Source organism: Borostomias antarcticus (assembly GCF_949987555.1).
Source record: "Borostomias antarcticus genome assembly, chromosome: 12".
NCBI lineage: Eukaryota > Metazoa > Chordata > Actinopteri > Stomiiformes > Stomiidae > Borostomias > Borostomias antarcticus.
This window is the reverse complement of record NC_140245.1, coordinates 21662344-21684843: the sequence shown is the minus strand read 5'-3', so window position 1 is coordinate 21684843 and position 22500 is coordinate 21662344. Positions and strand designations below refer to the sequence as shown.

The window sequence follows — 22500 nt, the reverse complement described above, 5'->3', positions numbered from 1 at the left end:
CGTCGAGCCCTCCGTGCTTCTCCTTGAAGAAATCCCGGGCAGCTCGCACGCTGGCGGGGTCGGTGATGTCGAGCTGGAGAAACAGCGGCTTCAGCCCCTCTGCAACCAGGCTGTTCACTGCCGCCGTGCCCCGGCCATCATCCCGAGCGCTCAGATACACATCCCCGGTAAACTGTTTACACAGCGCGCGCACCACGGCGAACCCGACCCCCTTGTTGGATCCGGTAACGAGAGCAACTCTGGACATGTCGCTCTGCAACGACAGCGTTACCGAGGCGATCAGCCAGAAAGTCAATTAACGTTTAGTTAGCTAACTATCTAGCTGCTTCATCTAATTCTATTCAGACAAGATGTAAAGAAAGCAAACGGCACTAGCTGTATTATATTGATAGTAAAGTTCTCTGGAACACAATTCAATTGTCCACCTACTTTTCAAAGGGATTTTTCGGTTTTGTTCGGGAACAGACATCCAGACAGAACGATCACTGGACCAGATAAAACGGTGCAACCCGGTTACACCTGTCATCGAAACGGAAATGGTGGTGCGTTCAGAAAGCCCGTGTGTGATGCAAGCGATGCACCTATGGCAGATGAGAAGGTAGGGCTTGGTTTATTTTGACACGTGTCATGTCATAACGTTTTCAGGAAAAATGTCGTTCAACTTGGAGATCGTAGCAAAACGGTGCAGAACGTTTCGAGATTGAACTCACCCCAGGCGTGGCCTGGCTCCCGCGGGCTTCCGTAGTAGCAGGCAAACCCACCATGAGGCTTCTCCAGGGTGGCTGATAGTTCCCTTCGCCAGCCGAGCAAGTGGGTGAGCACTGAGCGCTGTGTCTGCTGTGCCGATAGCGCATTGTTACAGTGATATATTACACTATGCGAATAGAGAGACTGATATGCAGTAAAGAAAACAAAACAACTTGTCAGCAAGCTACCCCGCGCGTTCACGCGTCCTCATGCTGCAAGTTTACGACCGACAGACAGACAGTGGCTGTCTATGGGGCGGCGGAGCGGCAGGAGAGCGAGGAGGAAGAGGAGGGAACGGGAGAGCAGAGCAACATCTGTCCAATCAGGTACCGAGACCCGATCAGCAGCACACACACAGTGTGTGTGTGTGTGTGTGTGTGTGTGTGTGTGTGTGTGTGTGTGTGTGTGTGTGTGTGTGTGAGTGAGTGTGAGTGACTGCCCGCCCTGTGACTACAGGCAAGGGGTCTTGTGTCAGTGGTCTGATCCGTGTGTGTGTGTGTGTGTGTGTGTGTGTACTGCCTCCAGTGACGCTGTGTCATGAGCCTCATGTCGTGTCTCTGAGGAGGTGGCTGCAAGGTCGAGGCTTCAGCTCCAGATGGCTGCTGCCCACACTCTTCTCAGGTAGTACCCAGTGCTCTAGTACACGCTCCCTGGTGCTCTAGTACACGCTCCCTGGTGCTCTAGTACACACTCCCAAGTGCTCTAGTACACACTCCCTGGTGCTCTAGTACACGCTCCCTGGTGCTCTAGTACACACTCCCTGGTGCTCTAGTACACACTCCCTGGTGCTCCAGTACACACTTAGTGCTTTAGTACACACTCCCTAGTGCTTGTTTCAGGTGGGTATTAGAGTCAGATGTTGTAATGTAGCCCGTCTACCGGTTGCTCTGACTCTCTTTACTTCCCTCTCCTCTCGTCCTGTGTCTCTCCTCCTCTCCTCCTGTGTCTCTCATCCTCTCCTGTGTCTCTCCTCCTCTCCTCTCCTGTGTCTCTCCTCCTCTCATGTGTCTCTCCTCCTCTCCTGTGTCTCTCCTTCTCTCCTCCTGTGTCTCTCCTCTCAGATACAGGTCGAGGTCTGCTCAGTCTCAACACTGTCCAGGTCAGTTCAACACTGTACTCTGTATCTATACTCTGTGTATGTGTGTGTGTCTGTTTCCTATCTAATGTAATGGCTGTGTGTGTGTGTGTGTTTCTGTTTCCTGTCTAATGTAATGGCTGTGTGTGTGTGTGTGTATGTGTCTGTTTCCTATCTAATGTAATGGCTGTCTGTATGTGTGTGTGTGTCTGTTTCCTGTCTAATGTAATGGCTGTGTGTGTGTGTCTGTTTCCTGTCTAATGTAATGGCTGTGTGTGTGTGCGTGTGTGGGGTCCAGCCAGGGGAGCTGCTTATCTCCCTACCAGAGTCTTGTCTGCTGACCACTACTACCGTCCTCAGCAGCTACCTGGGGCCATACATCAAGAGGTACTGTTCACACACACACACACACACACACACACACACATCGCTCTGGGTATTGACTGCTGTGTGTGTGTGTGTGTGTGTGTGTGTGTGTGTGTCAGGTGGAAGCCTCGTGTGTCTCCTCTGCTGGCCCTATGCTCTTTTCTCATCTGTGAGAGACACCTGGGAGAGTCTGCTGATTGGCTGCCCTACATCCAAGTCCTGCCCACTTCCTACACATGCCCCGCCTACTTCTCTGATGAGGTCATCAGCCTGCTGCCGGGTGGGGTGAGGGGCCGGGCCCTGCAGCAGAAACAGGAAGTCCAGGAGCTCCACGCCTCCTCATTGGACTTCTTCAGGTGAACTATTGATTTTTTTTGTCTGTTGCTGTGTGCATCCTGTCTGTACTTGACTGTGATTGGCTGGGGCAGGTCCCTGCAGCCCCTGATTGGGCGCGTGGAGGAAGTGTTCTCTCAGGAGGCGGTACTCTGGGCCTGGTGTAGCGTCAACACTCGCACCGTCTACATGCTGCACCCTCAGAGCCACTTCCTGTCCAGACAGGAAGACGTCTACGCCCTTGCGCCATACCTGGACCTGCTCAATCACCACCCCAATGTACAGGTCAGACACACGCACACACACACACCAAACATAAACAATGACACCCGCAAATACACAAGCTTCCAAACGGAAATAGTGTCAGTATCTAAAAAGCTGTTTTTGTGTGTGTAGGTGCAGGCTGGTTTCAGCTCTGTGTCCAGGTGTTATGAGGTGCGGAGCACGCAGGGCTGCCAGAGGTTCCAGCAGGCCTTCATCTGCTACGGTCCCCATGACAACCAGCGCCTGCTGCTGGAGTACGGCTTCGTCGTCCCCGGCAACCCCCACGGGGTGGTGTATGTGGAGGAAGGTGAGGAGGATCACCTAGCAACATCAGCTACCCCAAGCTACCCTGACACGCCCTTTAGCTTACTACTTCAACTGTGTGTCAACTGTGTGTCTCTGTCTGATGGTGTGTGTGTGTGCGTGCGTGTTTCAGGGCTCCTGCAGCAGAGTGTGTGCTGTGAAGGCAGAGGTCAGCTGGAACAGAAACTGGTCTTCCTCAGAAAGAATGACTTCCTACAGTAAGATGTCACACACCAGTAAGATCCTACACACCAGTAAGATCATACACACCGGTAAGATCCTAAACTGTGTTCCATAACTGATAAACAGTGTTCCATAACCTCTCTCCTCTCCAGTAATCTGACCTTCAGCTCAGAGGGACCATCCTGGAAGCTGATGACTGTTCTCAGGCTGCTGTCTCTCACACCTCCGCAATAGTGAGACCCTACACACACACACACACACACACACACACACACATCTGATCTCTACATGCTCTTACCAGTGTATGCGTGTGTATGTCTGCCAGCCCCCAATGGAGGAGTGTCCTGCAGGGGGCAGCAGTGAGTGATGACAGGGAACAGCAGAGCGTCCAGATGGCTGTTCACATCTGCAGACTGCTGCTAGCAGACAACAAGACTGCCCTGGAGCAGGTACCTCTGACTTTTAACTAACAGATGTGTGTGTGTACTCTGACTGTATCTGTGTTCCATACCTGTGTGTGTGTGTGCGCAGCTCTGCAGGCAGCAGGCTGGCCGGCCCCTCAGGGAGCAGCTGGAGGTCGTGGCTAGCCTGCGGCGAGAGGAGCAAGGCATTCTGGGAGCTTCCATGGATGTGCTGCAGTGTCTTCAGACACGATGGGCGCCACATCAACAGGACAGAACACCCAACCACACGGAGTGAAGCCCACAAACATCTCTTATAGGTCAATATCATCACTGACTTTCCAATCACAGGGAAAAGCTCCTCCCCTCCCCCTCTTCTCTCCCCTCTTCCTCCCCCTCTCCAGGGGTAAGTTCAGCCCCGACAAAACGTTGCAAACGTTTATTGAAACGGTGGGGCGTTGAACACTGTTACACAAGTGTTGCACCTATGGTAGCTGAGAAGATAAGGCAGGGGCTGCGTTCCGAATCGCCTACTACCCTACTATATAGTATGCCAAAACAGAATGTAGTATGTCCCAATACATAGTATGCCACATGCAGTATGGCAAAAGTACCAGGATGACCTACTACATCCGGTCGTATTTTGCAGTATGCACGCCAGCAGGCTTTTCTGGCTATTCTGACCCACAATCCTTTGCGCAGCGGTAATGTGCGTCACATGCGCGAGTTGACAGCTGTAGACGAATGTCGCGTTATGGACAGCGACGGATGTGGGCTAATTTCAAGGCGCAATGTTATGACAAGGTAGTATGTCCCAATTGGATGCCTACTGCTTGCAAAGTACGTACTTTCTAAGGGCAGCTGTAGTAGGTACTGGTAGTAAGAAGTAGAAGTATGCGATTCGGAACGCAGCCAGGGTTTATTTATCAGTCTGCTGATTGGGTAACACTTCTGACACACCCACCAAACGAGAGAAAACCTACCTCAAAGTCAGTTTCGAGGAAACATGTTGTTCAACCTGGACATCGTAGCAAAACAGTACACACTGTTTTCAGATTGAACTCACCCCAGTACATGGAACACAGAGCATGCTTCATACAAACAAGACAAACTTTATTGTTCACAGTCATACACAGTGTAATATAGTTTCATCCTCGGTAGAGCTGATCAGAGACGAGGGGAATGGTAGAGCAGGAACTACTGGACGAGGAAGTGCCAGGCTGCCAGAGGCCTGCTGGGAGTTGTAGTCAGTCAGAGCTGAACCACCAGCCTCTTCCTCACCTGGCCCTTCTGAACCATCTCCATGGAAACAGTTGCTTCATACAGAGGCACCGGCTCCTCCAACTGAGGCCTGTCCATGCACACACACGCACACACACAGCTTTTACACGGTGTATTCTGGCCTGTACATTTCTGTGGTTAATCTTATATGGGTTAATCTAATACCCCCCTTGATTTCAAGTATTTAATTCTGAGTTCTAGTGGATGCTAGAATCATAGTGGAGTTCTCGTGCACCTGAGGGTTCTAGTGCACCTGATGTATTCTGGGTTCTAGTGTACCTGAGGGTTCTAGTGCACCTGATGTATTCTGGGTTCTAGTGTACCTGAGGGTTCCGGTGGAGAGCTTCTCTACAATGTCCTTCATGATGTCTGCTGGTCGCTAAGGTCAGAGTCAGGCAGGTCTGTGATAGGTGGTCAGAGTCAGGCAGGTCTGTGATAGGTGGTTAAAGTCAGGCAGGTCTGTGATAGGTGGTCAGAGTCAGGCAGGTCTGTGATAGGTGGTCAGAGTCAGGCAGGTCTGTAATAGGTGGTCAGAGTCAGGCAGGTCTGTGATAGGTGGTTAAAAGGTGGTTAAAGTCAAGCAGGTCTGTGGTAGGTGGTTAAAGTCAAGCAGGTCTGTGATAGGTGGTTAGGGTCAGGCAGGTCTGTGATAGGTGGTTAGAGTCAGGCAGGTCTGTGATAGGTGGTTAGGGCCAGGCAGGTCTGTGATAGGTGGTTAAAGTCAGGCAGGTCTGTGATAGGTGGTTAGGTCAGAGGTTTAAGGATACGGAGGTAGCGTCCCTGGCGAGCGCAGGAGGAGCTCCACACTTCCTGATTGAGAAAGGAGAGGGAGGCGGCCTTGAGGAAGAGCGACCGGCTGTCGGGGGGGTCCAGCTGGGGGAGAGGGGAGGACGGAGTGAGAGTGTGTGAGTGAGAGTGTGTGAGTGAGAGTGTGTGAGTGAGGGTGTGTGAGTGAGGGTGTGTGAGTGAGGGTGTGTGTGAGTGAGGGTGTGAGAGTGAGGGTGTGTGGGTGAGAGTGTGTACTGTAGAAGTCAATCAGTCAAAAGTTTTTGTACTTTTCATTAATCGTTTTCCTTTTGTGATCCATCAATGCTCTCTTCACATCATGTCCTGAGAAATGTGGCCTTGATGAACTGTACCCAGTACCCTGTACCCAGTGACCTGTACCCAGTACCCACCACTATCTGCCTTTTGATGTGCTGCTGTACCTGTATAAATGTGATCTGAAGGAATTACTCAGAGAATTCCTCAGAGGTTTTTGCATCGACTGAATGCAAGTAAAGACAGTTTTATACCTGAAGCCATGGAGAGAGGAGACTGGGTTTTCAGTACCTACCTGCAGGCTGTCCTCTGATGTCACCCAGTGACCTCCGACCGCCAGCACAGTGATGATGTCATGCTTATGGGGGAGGAGTGTCCTGGCCTCTGGCTCCTCCTGGAGCCGCACTTTGGGAAACACATCATCATCATCAACAACACACACACACACACACACACACACACAGACAGAGTGTAACTCTGTGTCCTCCAGGTGTCCTCACCTCCAGAGTCGATGACGATGTCAACGCCCAGCCCTCCGGTCTCCTCCAGACACGCCCCCACCAGGTCGACCTTACTGTCCCACAGCCCTATCACCCTGGCTACACGCGCACACATTCACAGCAACAGTATGAAGAGCATATAACACCCAGACCGACCACTACACATGTAAACAGAGGGGCAGACACAGTCACACATACAGAGACAGACAGATACAGTCAGACGGGTAGACAGACAGACAGAGACAGACAGAGACAGACTGACCTACTAGAGACTCCTGCACTCCTAGGAGGTGTGAGAGCAGAGAACGGAGAGCAGAGACAGGAAGTTAGGATTTGGGAAGAAGAAAGCCCTCCCCCCTCCCTCCCTCCCTCCCTCCTCACCCACGCTGGGACGCAGCTGCTCCAGGAAGGCGTGGTCTTCAGCAGAGTGGGCGGTGGCCAGGACGCGCACGCCATGGGAATGGGCCAGCTGCACCGCCAACACGCCGCTCGCCTGGAACGCGCAGCACAAATGCTCAGAACACACAGGAGAACCCCTAGAAGACAACAGGACACCTGCGGAACCCCTAGCCACCCCTGCCCGGCGCGTTGCCCCGGGGACCCACCGAGGCGCCGTCCAGCACCAGTAGCGTGTGTCCGGCCGCCATGCGGGCCAGCGTGTGGAGCGCCGTGTACGCTCGCAGCCCGTCAGAGAGCACGCCCGCTGCCTCCACCCAGCTCACCTTCTCTGGCTTCTGCACTGGAAGACACACACACACACACACAATAACGCAGCCAACACACACCCCACCTGTGTGTTTATCTGTGTGTGTGTGTTGTACCTACCCAGATGATGCTCGTTGATGACGACCACGTCACACAGCCCTGACACTTCTGCGTCCAGTGGGAGGATCCCTGCCCGGCACACACGCGTCAGTCAGTCAGCCGTCATGGCAGCCATCTTTACAGTGACAGCCCTCAGGAAACGGATGGTTTCTATAACAACCAGCATGGTGACTCACCCACAACCTCGTCGTCGGGCTGGAAGAAGGTCACTTTGGGTCCCACTGCAGACACATACACCCACACTGTTACTATGGCGACTGCTACTACAGGGCACCACATCACCGCACAGTTACGGTGCTAGCTGTTGCTAAGATACCTTGTAGAACTATGCCTACAACCTCCCGTCCAACCGGAGACAGATCCCTCTGCAAGTGGAGGTCCTCACGCAGCTGGTGGGGAGAGAGAGAGGCCGTCTGAAAACAAGCTACTAACCCACAGAACTATACATCTGTAACATATTACCTGTATCTTATACATATATGACAAATACTAAATATAATGGAATAAACACATTTGAAAGCACATTTGTGACACCATTCTGACTTACCTTAACATCTAGGGGGCTGAGTGCGCATGCTTTAACCTGCACCTTGACCTCGTGGCTGGCCAGCACAGTGGGGACAGTCTGGCGGACCAGACGGTACAGGTCACACACACACACACACACACGTATGTATAACTGGAGAAGGCACCCTGGCAGATTGGAGCTTGCACAGTCACGGGGTGTGTCAGAGTAGCTCTGGCGTATGATATTTTACATATTACTGCAGCTGCCCCATACCGTCTCCTGGATGACGAACTTCGGCTCGCCAGCGTTCTGGCCCAACTTGCAATAGAGCCCCTTCATGTCGGAACAGCTGTTCTGTGGTCCAGGTTAGCTAGAGATGAATGTTGAATCTCTGGGAGCTGTACAGGGTGTTTACTAACAGCAGCAGACAAACTAACGTTAGCAGCTAATGACACATACAGACAGTGGCTAAAGTCACAGCTTCTGAGCTTGACCATAGGATTCCTTCCTATTAGGAAGCTCTGACTAGCTAGCAGCTTGCAATCGCCCCTCCGGTTCTCGAGCAGAATGGATGTATGTAGCTTGCTAGTATTTTCACTAAATAATGACGGCTATCACAAATCCCCTAGCTAGCTACGAGCTACAGAAGCAAAATAGCCAATTTGTTTTCCCGTCGGCCAGCCTACTGCTGCTACGCGAGACTGGGACTGATGTGTTGATTGGTCGTTTTCTGTGCGTGATTTCCCTACTCCTGTCATCACGTTGACCGAAAGACCTGTCAATCAAAATCAATGTACTCAATCTAATCCAATAGAAGGACTCTTTGATAACATCTCAACCTTTATGATTCGCTTAGTTTCACGTCGATCACATCTCATCGTTAGCTGATTGGACAGGGTTGCTCCTCCAGACGACGGCGACCTCTCGCGATACTACCCCATCTTCCAACTGGTGTAGCCGAGGCTCGAGCGGAGGCCGTTGGCGGAGGGAGACAGGAATCACTAGGAAAATATCCTTTAAATCTTATATCGTTGGGGGAATTAACTGAATTCAACGAGTTCTGTGACACGCAATACCAGCGTATTAATTATCAAAGCATGGGAAAAGAACAATGAGGTAAGAAAAATATTTAGTGAAGGAAAATGTGAAAGAATCTAGCTATTGTAAGCAGTAGATGTCTAGCCTATCGTAGCTAGCTAGCACTAGCTCATCTGGCTAGCGTCTCTCCCTGCGGGGCGGCAGGCAGAGTGGTCGGGGAGGGCAGAGGGACACACACACAAGACGGCCAGGAATCTCTGCGCTGCACTGATTATCGATCTTCACTGTTCATGCGCGTTCATGTGGCTAGTATAGCTAACAAGGTACCACGTAACATGGAATTCAAGTGGCATTTAAAAAAAAAAAGTTTCCAATTAACATCATGATGTGCTGTCTTGTTAGCTTGCCGCAATGGTAATCCAATGATAAATACTGGTGTCAGGCGAGCCAACGATGGGTAGCTGGCTGGTACTGTACTAGCTAGAAGCTAACGTTAGCTAGCAGTGCTTAGCTGGCTGGCTAACCGGTCACCGGGGCCAGTGTTGACTCGGGGTTGAATTCTGTTGAGTGGCTAGCGGAGATAAGCGGGAAGCTACGTGGTCAACTGGTCGCGCAAGGTGACATCCGCGCAAGATGCTTACTGTGTCGATTTTGATTTCCTGCGGCGAGCTAGTGTCGCTCATGGAGATATACGCCCACGTAACTGTTAGCTAGTTAACTTATTTTGGTAGGAAGATGATGCTTTTGATCTCTATGGTGTCGCCGGCTGTAGTAATGCCAACAGTCTGATTTATCAGTCTAGTCTGAAATTCTTATCTCCCACGGAACAGTAACGTAGCTGTGTGTGTGTGTGTGTGTGTGTGTGTGTGTGTGTGTGTGTGTGTGTGTGTGTGTGTGTGTGTGTGTGTGTGTGTGTGTGTGTGTGTGTGTGCGTGTGCGAGAGAGAGAGAGTTGCTAGATAGCTAGAGAGAGGGGGGTTAGGGCGGGGGCGCCTGGTGTTTTGACAGCCGTGCTTGGGGAGGAGAGCAGCAGAAGGCGGAGGAGAGGGGGGGGGGGTGTCGGTAAACTCTGGTGTCGGAGTGTTCAGCAATCCTATCCTCCTAATCTGGTTCACATCTCTTCAGGAATGAAGGTCTACGCTGACCCTCAACAGAGCCTGATGGACAGACTGGCACATGGGAGTGTGTGTGTGTGGATGCCGCGGTGTTATGGTGGCAGTGGCGTCACCCAGGCTGCTGGCACCATGGCGAGGGCAACCTTGCGTTGACATTGTCTGTAGTGGAAGGGTCTGGGAGAGGAGAGGAGTCTACTAGTTATAGACTCCCTCTCAATTCATTGTGTAGTGTGTGTGTGTGTGTGTGTGTGTGTGTGTGTGGAGTTGAGATGGACATGTGAAGTAGACGACTATTAATACCAGCTGACAGCCTGGTGCTGCTGACCCTCAGGATGAACTGCAGGACTACAGGCTAACCACACACACAGGCAGGCAGGCAGGCAGGCACACACACGCGCACACACACACACACACACACACACACACTGACCTGTCTGTCTGACTTCAGCCTATTTAGACACACACACACACACCGGTCGTCTTGTAACCAGCTACTGGTGGGCGGTGTGTGTGTGTGTGTGTGGCTGCTGATAGCCAGGGAGTCATGAGGTCTGATTTACAGCTTGGTATCCATCCTGGTGGAGTAACTCCAGGTTACTGAGACATAGACAAAACACAAGTACTTTCAATGTCAGATAAGTCCAGGGAATGTTTCCATGTGAGTGAGGGATGCAGCTGCAGACTCCCAGCAGCACAGCAGGGGGGCATGCCGTTACCTTGGCTATGAGGAAATGATGCCTACAATGGTCATTCTGAACTAAAAGCCAAGATTAAACTTTAGGGATGTAAACTTCATTCAGCTCTGTTTGATGAGTTGTTGCAATTAAATAAATAATGACATGCAATTTATCGGCGTCCTTTTATTGACATTGTAGTTTTTGTACTTTGCCATTTAAGTTTAAGTTTAAAGATGCCATGAAATCAAAAATGCATTTGTTTCCATTTTGGATCACATCCTTGGTCACCACCTGTTTAACAATATTCCTTTTTTCTTATTTTTTTTAAATTTCAGTTTAGTTGTAGTCTTATATCAAATCCTATGATTTTTTTCTTTCTGTAAAAACACCCTAACCCCAATAATCTCATGACATTCACCTGTCAATCAACACTGCCTGTCTATCCAATCTGTCTAAAGTTGTTATAACCCGCCCACTTGATGTTCCAATCAAATTCCTCTAAACGTTATGCACCGCCCCTATAGCCTGTTTGACTCGGAAATATGTCCAACTACGGAAGTTAGATCATCTCAAACGTCTGTTTCAGCTGGGCTTTAAGGTCGTAGTAGTGGTTTGGTAATGTTAAGTTAATAGCTAAGTTAAGTGTTAATAGCAAGTTTTTTGGGTTAGGGTTAGCTAGATTTGCCTTGGCAACATGAATGGTTGAGAACCACTGGGCTGAAGAATGACTGACTAGTGGACCAGCCAAAGCCCCGCAGCCCCCCACTGCATCCCAAAGCCTAGTGTTGGAGGGGGTGGGGGGGGCTTACTGACACACATCTGCTGCTACTAGGCCCAGCTAACACACTCTCACTATCATCCTTACAGTCTCATAACACTAATCCAACACGCACACACACACACACACACACACACACACACAACATACTTAAATATCCTGTGTCTGTTTGAACCGTAGGGCTTCTGTAACAGTGCTTATTTATTCGCTATCTCAGCTGAAATTTCACTCAGTCCTGTCAAGACACAGGACAAGGAGAGGATGGAGGGAGTGAGGAGGGGGAGGATAGAGGGAGGGAGGAGGGGGAGAAGATAGAGGATGAGGAGAGAAGAGAGGAAGAGCATGCATGTCCTTAGTGCGATGTTGTAATCATGATGACATCATCCCTGCTGCTTCCAGCTTCAGTCTTCCTGAGAGGACTGCTGGGGTGCGTCTCAAAATACTTTCCTATCTCCTCTCTTCCTCCACTCCTTCACTACCGATCTTCTACCTGGAACTATCTGAGAGGAGTGGAGGGTTCGAGCGAGCAAGGAGAAGACTATCGGGGCACATTGTTCACTTCTGCATCATAAACTGCCATGACAGTTTCTGACGACCTCATGCCAACTCCAGCTCCTAAGCGAGACTTTTTCTTCCAGCGGTCATCCAGTTCCAACAGGTTTATAGGATAGATAGAAATAACTGTCTTGCTGAAGTTTTGTGAAAACATCTTATGTACTGATGATAAAAGAGAAATCCTTTGGCTATGATTGTTTTCCACCAACCATTCCCCATGCCATTTATGGAGCTAATGATTATAAAAACATTCATTGGCTCATTCATTATTTTTTTCATTCAAAGCCTATCTAACAGAAAGCATATGCATTTATGACAGAATTGTCATTGTGTAAAATTTCCCCTCTTCAAACTTCTCCCTTTTGGGCTAAGAGAGAGGATTCCAGCACACTGTACTTGCAAAAATACTTTATTTAACATTTGGGTCTCAAGACCTTAGTCAAGTTAAAAACTTCTCCCCACCAGGAGAGGAGTGCATGTCACTGGCGCACATTTGGTTGGCTTATGCATGTGGGCATGGGTGATTTTGGTATAAAAAAAAAAAAAGAAGCTTTGTCAAATGTGTGTATCCTGCCTCCTTCAGGAAGTGTTTGGAAGACACCTTCCGTCAATGGCAGCCTTCCAATTTCTTACTACCATTCTTTTTAATATGCTAGAAAAATATTAGTATATCCCAATTATTGCTGTCTATCGATGAAAAAAAAAGAGTTAATCACATTAATAGACTGATTAATCATGGTTAATCACAACCATGAACAACACAAAGGTTCCTCCTTACCTAGTACTGTAAGGCACTTTATTGAGGAATTCATTGAGACCTGAGACTAACCTCGATTGCAATCAAAACAGATGATCTCTTTCCAACTGTTCTCCCTTATCCCTCTGTCAAGCTACTGTAGGAAACAGAGAAGTAAAACATTTGTGTTTCCTCCAAAGCTCAACCAATCTTTCTTCCAGTGGCCGGGACCACTGGACATGAACAGCAGGCTTTCTTTCTGCTGTCATTTTCTAAAATGGCCTGAAGCGCTGGTTCTGGGTGAAGCGCTGGTTCTGGGGGGCTGTGCTGAAGCGCTGGTTCTGGGTGAAGCGCTGGTTCTGGAGGGCTGTGCTGAAGCACTGGTTCTGGGGGCTGTGCTGAAGTGCTGGTTCTGGGGGGCTGTGCTGTCTGTGCAGAGTCATGTCATAGAGCACCACCACTCAGACTTCACAAGCCACGGCGAAAATTTCTGACTTGCCAGAAATTTGTCTGGAGGCCGCCGTAGCCTCGTCGTTAGAATGCTAGGAGCAATTAGTCTTCGATCTTTGACTTTCTCACACTGCGACTTCAGAATCAGAAATGTTTATTGCTATGTAATTAAGTTTTACAACATACTAGGAATTTGTTTTGGTGCATAACATGGAGACCACATAGGACAGGGTGCAGGTACAAGAAGGGGAGACAGTGCAAGGCAAATTATAGTGCTTAAAGTCCTGATTTGGCCTTGCGACGCTAGGATTTCTCTGAGTATGCGATAGATTCTGACTGCAACAGTAAAATCATCAAAATCCTGGAGGAAATCCAAGTGTATCCCCGGCATGAGTGTGCCTGAGTTCATCTGTCAGTGGGTCACCACCGCTGATTTCCTGACAGACAGGAAGCAGAATGTGCGGGTGGGCGTGTGCACCTCTGACCCCCTGACCCTCAGCCCTGAAGCCCACACTGCTGCGTGGGTGCGACATGCTCTGTCCTTTGCCGACTCACTCTATACTAACAACAGTATTTGGAGGATCCCTCAGATTACACCCTCATTGGTCTAATCTCCAGCGGGGATTCCTCAGATTACACCCTCATTGGTCTAATCTCCAGCGGGGATCCCTCAGATCACACCCTCATTGGTCTAATCTCCAGCGGGGATCCCTCAGATCACACCCTCATTGGTCTAATCTTCAGCGGGGATCCCTCAGATCACACACTTTTTCACACAGTTTATTGTCATGTGCATGGTTAGACACAGTGGTTACACCACACAATGAAATTCTTACTTTGCTTTGTCCTCCAATGCACACATCCTAAGACTCCTAAGTAAGTGTCTGCGGCAGACAACCGTGATCCAGATTTACATACCCGTCCTGGCCTCCTCCAGTACTGTCTGGTTTGGTACCTTGACTGTCCAGCATGTGTTGAGAATTCTGAGCACAGCTCAACATAGTGAGAGTATCACTGGAGAACGTGTGGAATACACAGCTAAGAGTTGAGATCGAAGCAGTGGAGACCCCTCAAGTATGCAGTGCTGTCATAAAGATCCCAGGTGTACCCATCCAAGAGGAGGTAGAGACATGGTCTGCAGCTTGCTGATTTTCCTCTGGAGAGTGATGACCCAGAATTGTCAGTATTGATAGGAGCAGATTATTACTGGCAAGTAGTGTCCGGTAAGGTCCAGAGGATAACAAAAACACTAGTAGCTGTGGAGACCAGCTTTGGCTGGGCTTTGCAAGGGCCAGTCTCATCGTCTAGTGTAACTGATGCTGCTTGCATGCACATCAGTCTCGGTGAGGACACAGATCTCAAAACAACTGCACGCCTTTTGGGAAGTAGAGTCACTGGGAATTGTTAACGAGCAAACACAGAGCCCAGAGGAAGCAGAGTCACTTCAGAGTTTTGAGCAGACCACAACATACAAAGATGGCCGCTACCAAGTTGCGTTGAGAGTAGTATTTGATGCATCATCTCACGAGGAGGGCTGCCCATCCCTCAATGACAGCTTGCTGACTGGGCCAAACCTCAACCCAAATCTGTTAGATGTGCTAATTAAATTCAGACTCCACCAGATAGCCTTTACCGCAAATATTACCAAGACTTTCTTACAGATGGCTCTAGCGCCAAAAGACAAAGATGCAGTTAGGTTGTTGTGGCTACATGGACCGCCAAACAAAGACTGTGAAAATGAGCTGCGCATGATGAGAATGAACAGAGTGGTCTTTGGAGTCGCACCGAGTCCGTTCCTGTTAGCTGCAACAATAAGAAACCATATCAAGCAGTATGAAACAAAGCAGTCCAAGACAGTGCAGACACTGAGAGAGTCACTCTACATTGATGACTTCATTTCCAGCTCAAGTGATGTGGATGAGGCTCTTTCAGTAACCACAACAGCAAAGGAGATTCTGTCCCATGCAGGAATGAATCTGCGCAAATGGGTAACAAATTCACCAGAACTGAGAGCAAAGTGGACAAAAAATGGAGTGGAGGAGGCAACTGGAACGGACTCTGTAGGGAAGGTGCTGAAAGTCCTGGGGTTAGTATGGAGACCAGAGAAGGATGACTTTGTGTTTGATCTGAAGGAGCTGTTAAACATGTTGAAAGGTAAAGAAGACACAAAGAGAAGTGTTCTGCAGACATCAGCTCGTATCTTTGATCCAATTGGGTTTCTAACTCCATTCACCATACGAGTAAAATGCCTGTTCCAAGAGTTGTGGGAGAGAGGAATCAGTTGGGATTAGGGATGGACATCAATGATCGAAGATCGATAATTGATTGATAAGGATTTTGGTCGATCACAAAGAAATGTGCTCGATAATCATGAATAAATTCAGTGGAAATTAGTTTGTCTACGTTCTGTGTGAGAAATGTATTTGTTGAATTAGTAGGCTACGCGATGACGCAACAGGTTCCTGAAGTAACGGTATAGTTGATGCATATTAATATTTAGCCAGTCCAGTAGCAGCAGAACAGCCTAGCCATGTTGAAGACGAAGCGGGCAAAACGAAGTTTGGCGTGGGATCATTTTTATTTAAAAGGCGACACGGCTTACTGCAGGTTGGCCAAATTAGCGCAAACCTACCTCTGCATTCCAGCAACCTCGGTCCCCTCAGAGCGAGTTTTCTGCGGCTGGCCTGACTGTCACCAGATTGCGTTCGCGTCTCACCCTGAGCATGTTAATATGCTCATCTTTCTGAACAAGAACCAGTAGGCCTACTAGGCTCTCACTGGATTAAAGTTAAAGCTGGACGCTCTTAAGGACACTAATGTTTACGTTTTCAGTCATCCTCCTACAGTATGTGTGAGTATTTAAAAAAATTTACGTTACTGCTAGTGAGTAATGTTAGCTTATTTTTGATATATTTTAATTTATTTAACGTAAGATGTGTTGTTAAACAATATGCTACTCACTGCCCTGTTTATTTAAGAGGATTGTTATTGGACTCAAGTGTCTAGTTTGAATGCCGTTTTGAGTGCAATCGCGTCAGCATGAGTGGACAGCCTAATGTAGGCTAATGTTATCAGAACACAAGAAATAAGGCTATTTTAAAGGAAACATGCTTTATTTGTTATTTCTGCCTTAGGCGTTGGTTTAATGGAAAAAAAAGCTTATCAATTAATCGATAGTTGATTGTTAATTCTTTCAATTATCGATAAAGAAATGTTGATCGTTTGCCCATCCCTAGTTGGGATGAGCAGCTCCCTCCAGACATGGCTGAACGATGGAACCAGTGGTGCGAAGAGCTCCCAAAGCTCCACCAGTGGCCATTCCAAGATGGTACAAAATCGAGACACAGACCAAATCAGAGGCAGTCAAACTGCACGTATACTGCGATGCTAGTGAGAAGGCATACAGCGCTGTTGCCTATCTGCAAGGGCAGAATGAGGGAGAAGTTGTGACAACCTTTGGGGCATCCAAGTCAAGGGTGGCTCCATAAAAAAAAAAGACATAACCTCGCATGGAGCTGATGGGTGCACTGATCGGAGCGAGGTTAGGGAACAATCTTCTCAAGACACTGAACATGGAAGGAAATCAGCTTAACATGTGGACAGATTCCATGATCGTTTTGCATTGGATACGTAGCTCAGCGCAAAGGTGAAAGCCATTCGTGGCAAATGGTGACTGAAATACAAAGTCTCACAGATCCAGAGTTGTGGTCTCACTGCAGCGGCAAAACCAATCCAGCGGACTTGCCAACCAGAGGCCAGAGCGTCGAGACCCTCTTTCAGAGCCAGTTGTGGTGGAGCGGACCGACCTCACTGTCATCTGATGATACAGAGAGCGTTGATGAGGACTATGTTGCAAATGAGGAAAACACTGAGCTTAGGTCTAAATACCAGGCTGTAGTACAGTTTGCTAGCACTGAACAAGCTGAACCACTGTTAGACCTAGATAGGCACAGGTTGAAAAGGGTGCTGAGAATAACTGCAAGGGTGAAAAGGTTCATAGATAATGCCCGATCAAGTCAAAAAACTCACGGAGAGTTAACTGCAGAAGAGCTCACAGCAGCAGAAGTGTATTGGGTAAAAGTGACCCAAGAGCACAGTTTCAACCAAGAAATCAGTCGGCTGAAATCTGGTCAAGATGTGAAGCGAGAGTCAAAGGTTAGCGACATGAAACCATTTCTAGATGAGAACAGACTTATTTGTGTAGGAGGCAGGCTACAGCACTCAGATCTTAGTTTCAGGGAACAACACCCATGGGTGCAACCTACAAACCACAGATACTCTGAGCTACTAGCTCAGGACTGTCACGAGAGAGTGTTGCATTCTGGGGCCAGAGATACACTAGTGCAGGTGAGAGAAAGGTACTGGGTTTTAAGGGGGAGACAGTTGGTGAAGAAAAGTGTTTCACGTTGTTACATTTGTAAGAGACTGAAAGTGAAATCAGCACAGCAAGTAACAGCTCCACTACCCAGAGACAGGGTTACTGAGTCCCCACCCTTTGAGGTTACGGGGGTAGATTTTGCAGGGCCATTATATGTCAAGTCTAGTGGTCAGTCTAAAACATATATAGCACTTTTCACTTGTGCTGTCACCAGGGCAGTACATTTAGAGCTAGTGTCAGACCAAACCACTGAAAGCTTTCTCTTAGCCTTAAAGAGGTTTATTGCAAGGCGAGGACTGTGCAAAATCATGTACTCAGATAATGCCAAAACCTTCAAAAGAGCAGACAAGGATTTGAAAGACCTGTGGACGTCAATCAGAGCTCACAGAATTCTTCACTGACAAGGGAATCACCTGGAAGTTTATCGTCGAACGAGCTGCGTGGTGGGGCGGCTTCTGGGAGAGACTCGTACGATCTGTAAAAACATGTCTAAAGAGGACCCTAGGGAGGGCGTCACTAAACTTTGAGGAGCTAATAACCATACTTGCTGAGGTAGAGGCTGTGTTAAACTCCAGGCCTCTCTCTTATGTGGACAGTGACACGTCAGAGCCGCAGCCCCTCACACCCTCTCACTTCTTGGTTGGGAAAAGACTAACTTCCCTGCCACCAAAGACTATGGTTCCGCCATCTCAGGCAACCAACGTGAGCAGAGAAGACATGGGCCGAGATGGAAATACTGGCAGAGACTTTTAACCAGCTTTTGGAACAGCTGGAGGAAGGACTACTTGATGGACTTGAAATCGGCTCACAAGTGTGAGACACCTGTACCCACAGTGCTTAAAGTGGGAGACGTCTTGATTGGAGAGGACAACATGCCCAGGCAGACCTGGAAAATGGGCAGGATAACAGAACTGTTTCCAGAGAGAGATAGACTTATTCGTTCCTGTACTGTTCGTACTATTACGGGCAGTTTGTTGAAGAGACCTGTTCAGTTGATATATCCGTTAGAGATTACTTAAAGATGATGAACAATCGTTCATTGGGCGGGAGGATGTTGTGAATTGTTTTATTTACATACATAAATAAGGGTAATGATAAATACATAAGGGCAAGTCATATTTAGTTAAAAGGTATTTGGTTAAAGTGTTATTTACAGTATTTACAGTTAAATATGTGACGTCATGAGGAACCTGGTAATGGTAATTAATACAATGTTGACTTGGACGTATTTGCTCTTAAAATGCTTTTGTTTTGAAGGTCAACAGAACAGGAAGTGGCTTGGAAGTAGCTTACGTTTAGCTAACGCTCTTTTTTCTAGTTGAGTGTGTGCGCTCCATTTAGCAGGGACGCGAAGTCCACTGTTTTATGTCCGCTGTTCATCATCTGATGTAAATGCTGCATGTTCGTGAATAAATCATAAAAAGACACCCGTTCTGGTCATTACAAATAAGAAGCCTCAAACTAAGGTATATTAGCATGAGGGCAAGCTGCATCAAATAGACCTCATTCTGATATGGGTGTGGTCTAACATGGACGTGGTCTAGTGTGGTTGTGGCCTAGTGTAGGTGTGGTCTAATGTGGGTGTGGTCTGATTTGAGTGTGGTCTGATTTGGGTGTGGTCTGATTTGGGTGTGATTTTCTGGGGGGGGGGGGTTAGGGTTAGGGTTTGGGGGGTAGTGGAGGAGGAGAAGACAGCAGGAGGGGGAGGAGTCTCGTTAGCATCAGAGTGTGAAGGAGCAAAAGTAGGTCATAGGAACAAAACAGACCCTCTGTCACCCGCCGAGAATGAGCGAGAGTGTGGGGGGGGGGGGTTAGGAAAGAGTGAGGGGCAGTGCACGTGTGGGAGTGTGTGTGTGTTGTGTTTGCGTGTGGGAGGAGAGTGAGCAGTGTGTGTGTGTGTTGTGCTTGCGTGTGGGAGGGAGAGTGAGCAGTGTGTGTGTGTGTTGTGCTTGCGTGTGGGAGGGAGAGTGAGCAGTGTGTGTGTGTTGTGCTTGCGTGTGGGAGGAGAGTGAGCAGTGTGTGTGTGTTGTGCTTGCGTGTGGGAGGGAGAGTGAGCAGTGTGTGTGTGTGTTGTGCTTGCGTGTGGGAGGGAGAGTGAGCAGTGTGTGTGTGTTGTGCTTGCGTGTGGGAGGAGAGTGAGCAGTGTGTGTGTGTTGTGCTTGCGTGTGGGAGGGAGAGTGAGCAGTGTGTGTGTGTTGTGCTTGTGTGTGGGAGGGAGAGTGAGCAGTGTGTGTGTGTTGTGCTTGCGTGTGGGAGGAGAGTGAGCAGTGTGTGTTGTGCTTGCGTGTGGGAGGGAGAGTGAGCAGTGTGTGTGTGTGTTGTGCTTGCGTGTGGGAGGGAGAGTGAGCAGTGTGTGTGTTGGTTGTGCTTGCGTGTGGGAGGGAGAGTGAGCAGTGTGTGTGTGTGTTGTGCTTGCTTGTGGGAGGGAGAGTGAGCAGTGTGTGTGTGTTGTGCTTGCGTGTGGGAGGGAGAGTGAGCAGTGTGTGTGTGTGTGTCAGTGGAGAGCAATGAATGGAGGGTGAGTCACTACGGCAGCTCTGTCTCCTCACACTTTGTCTTGCTGTGTGCTTGTGTGTGTGTGTGTGTGTGTGTAGTAGGACAGACAAATGTTCAATGATTGGTCCGTTTCCTGCTGCATTACTGTACTTCCTGTCACATGTCATTATGGGCTATAGATGTGTTTTTGTGACAATAAAATACCTCCGCCCTCTGTGGGGTCTGGACCTGATTAAAATACCTAAGCCTCTGTGTGTGTGTGTGTGTGTGTGTGTGTGTGTGTGTGTGTGTGTGTGTGTGTGTGTGTGTGAGAGAGAGAGAGAGGGCCTCCTGCAGACATGTTGACACAGCTGGAAGAAAGCCTGTACTTTCTTTCTTTCTTTCTTTCTTTCTTTCTTTCTTTCTTTCTTTCTTTCTTTCTTTCTTTCTTTCTTTCTTTCTTTCTTTCTTTCTTTCTTTCTGTCTGTCTGTCTGTCTGTCTGTCTGTCTGTCTGTCTGTCTGTCTGTCTGTCTGTCTGTCTGTCTGTCTGTCTGTCTGTCTGTCTGTCTGTCTGTCTTTCTTTCTTTCTCACCTTCACTCCATCTCTGTCTTTTCCCCGACTGGAGGCCATGTGAGGACAGAGCTGATCACTACCAAACACACACACACCCCCACACACACACAACAGGGTTGTTCCTGTGTGTGCAGACAGACTGATAACTACAGTGTGTGTGTGTGTGTGTGTGTGTGTGTGTGTGTGTGTGTGTGTGTGTGTGTGTGTGTGTGTGTGTGTGTGTGTGTGTGTGTGTGTGTGTGTGTGTGTGTGTGTGTGTGTGTGTGTGTGTGTGCGTGCGTGCGTGCGTGCGTGCGTGTGTACTGTTCCAGGTGTTTGCAGCTCTGCTGCATTTGACTGAATCATGGCTCAGTTTCCCACAGCCTTTGGAGGTGAGTGCTACTGTGTGTGTGTTTATGGAACTTTATTTTTTAATCACATCTACACAATTGAGCTTTATGTGGTGTGTATGTGTGTGTGTGTGTCTACCTACCTACCAGGGAGTTTGGATGCCTGGGTGATCTCAGTTGATGAGAGAGTCAAACATGATCAGCAGTTCCATAGCCTCACGCCCACTCCTGCAGGCTACATCACAGGTATGTCTCTGAGCCCCGGCCCATCCCCCTCACACACACACACGCCCACACACACACACACACACTAGCAGCCCATCTCCTGGGCAAGTCCCCATTTCATCACAAAGAACAACAGATTTCACTGGAGATATCTATTGGAGGAAATGCTGAAACTCAGTGCAGTCAATGATTCAATTAGAGTTAGTTTAAGTTTAGGCATGTTAAACCAGTTACTTAGGTTAGTTTTGCAAGCTAAAGTCACGTCAACTTTATAGTCACCGAGAAATGACCTGTAAACACACACACACACACACACACACACACACACACACACACACACACACACACACTAGGGCCAGTGGAGAAGTGAGAATGCTTGTCTCAGCACAGTGCAGTGCGTGTGAGGCGATAGTTGGGGTTGTGGGGAGTCAGTCATATCCTGTCTCTCCTAGGCGACCAGGCCAGGAACTTCTTCCTCCAGTCTGGGCTGGCCCCGCCCATCCTCGCCCAAATATGGTGAGCCGCTCTGCTTTACTCTTTCTCTGTACGTCTCTCCTTCTGTAGTTACTTTGTCCCGCTACCTCTGTCTACCTTTCTCTACATCTCTCTTTCTCCAGTTCTCCCTCTCTCTCCCTCCCTCTCTCTCTTTTATTTTCATAAAACCATTCACTATTCCTCTATCTCTCTCTATATATTTTTATGATCTCTATGGTAGAAGGTAGTTCATTATTAACCCATCTTCCCCTCTTTCTCTCCTTGTATCTCCTCTCCACCCTCTCACCTCTCCTCTCACCTCCCTCTCTCCTCCCCATCTCCCTCCTCCTCCCCCTCCTCCTCCTTGTCTCCAGGGCTCTGGCAGATATGAACAGCGATGGCCGGATGGACATGCAGGAGTTCTCCATCGCCATGAAGCTGATCAAGCTGAAGCTGCAGGGTCATCCCCTCCCCCCCTCGCTCCCCCCCTCCATGAAGCAGGCCCCCCTGCCTCCCCCTCCACAGGGGCCCTTCGGTAACACACACACACACACACACACACACTAACCCTAACCTACACACCTGGGAAGGATAGCTCGGTACCACACCCTAGCTCACCATGGTATCCCAGCCTGGACTTTACCCTCGGTGTGTGTTTACTCAGACAGACTGGTATTCATATTCAAACCAGCTTTATTACAGGTCAAGCGCCGAAGCTGCATAGAACACTATTGTAACTGTTTTTTTTAAATTGTATTTCTTATTATTGTCCCCCACCTGGCGACAGCCGACAAAAACTACCAGAATGATTTTCACGAAACTTGATAGAGGGGTGTAGCATTAGCCAACTTAGAACCCAACTCAATTGT

At 48.7% G+C, this 22500-nt stretch overlaps 4 protein-coding genes across 6 annotated transcripts in view; 2 read left to right on the top strand and 2 right to left on the bottom strand.

Annotated features, from left to right (window-relative positions):
• The window catches only part of cbr1 (carbonyl reductase 1), a 3407-nt gene extending 2883 nt beyond the window's left edge, over positions 1-524 (bottom strand). Inside the window, exons 1-2 of the mRNA XM_084446672.1 lie at positions 430-524; positions 1-253 (exon numbers count right to left, since the gene is read on the bottom strand). The exon at positions 1-253 is cut by the window's left edge and continues 33 nt beyond it. Of these exons, the coding sequence (XP_084302798.1) occupies positions 1-247 (247 nt within the window). The 5' untranslated portion in view covers positions 248-253; positions 430-524. The remainder of the gene's footprint in view (positions 254-429) is intronic.
• A 463-nt stretch (positions 525-987) lies between these two features.
• Positions 988-4030, top strand: setd4 (SET domain containing 4). Its single transcript, XM_084446488.1, has 11 exons — positions 988-1073; positions 1273-1368; positions 1809-1846; positions 2121-2209; positions 2308-2544; positions 2617-2806; positions 2918-3092; positions 3222-3306; positions 3424-3504; positions 3597-3720; positions 3803-4030. Exons 1-11 carry the CDS (start codon positions 998-1000, stop codon positions 3968-3970), a joined length of 1359 nt encoding a protein of 452 aa, XP_084302614.1. The 5' UTR covers positions 988-997; the 3' UTR covers positions 3971-4030.
• Positions 4031-4700: 670 nt separating this feature from the next.
• Positions 4701-8497, bottom strand: cryzl1 (crystallin, zeta (quinone reductase)-like 1). Of its 3 annotated transcripts, none has more exons than XM_084447293.1 (12): positions 8101-8497; positions 7867-7944; positions 7636-7708; positions 7496-7540; positions 7320-7388; positions 7100-7233; positions 6876-6987; positions 6495-6593; positions 6290-6399; positions 5721-5826; positions 5277-5332; positions 4701-5023 (listed from the first exon to the last, which is right to left on the bottom strand). In XM_084447293.1, exons 1-12 carry the CDS (start codon positions 8164-8166, stop codon positions 4991-4993), a joined length of 981 nt encoding a protein of 326 aa, XP_084303419.1. In that variant the 5' UTR covers positions 8167-8497; the 3' UTR covers positions 4701-4990. The 3 variants fall into 3 exon arrangements, with proteins under 3 accessions (XP_084303419.1, XP_084303417.1, XP_084303418.1); XM_084447291.1 differs by having other exon boundaries at positions 5233-5322; XM_084447292.1 differs by having other exon boundaries at positions 5277-5322.
• Positions 8498-8798: 301 nt separating this feature from the next.
• The window catches only part of itsn1 (intersectin 1 (SH3 domain protein)), a gene marked incomplete at its 3' end in the record, with an annotated part of 65393 nt that continues 51691 nt past the window's right edge, over positions 8799-22500 (top strand). The window contains exons 1-5 of the mRNA XM_084446925.1: positions 8799-8943; positions 20915-20974; positions 21083-21178; positions 21610-21673; positions 22006-22166. Coding sequence (XP_084303051.1) covers positions 20947-20974; positions 21083-21178; positions 21610-21673; positions 22006-22166 — 349 coding nt within the window. The 5' untranslated portion in view covers positions 8799-8943; positions 20915-20946. The remainder of the gene's footprint in view (positions 8944-20914; positions 20975-21082; positions 21179-21609; positions 21674-22005; positions 22167-22500) is intronic.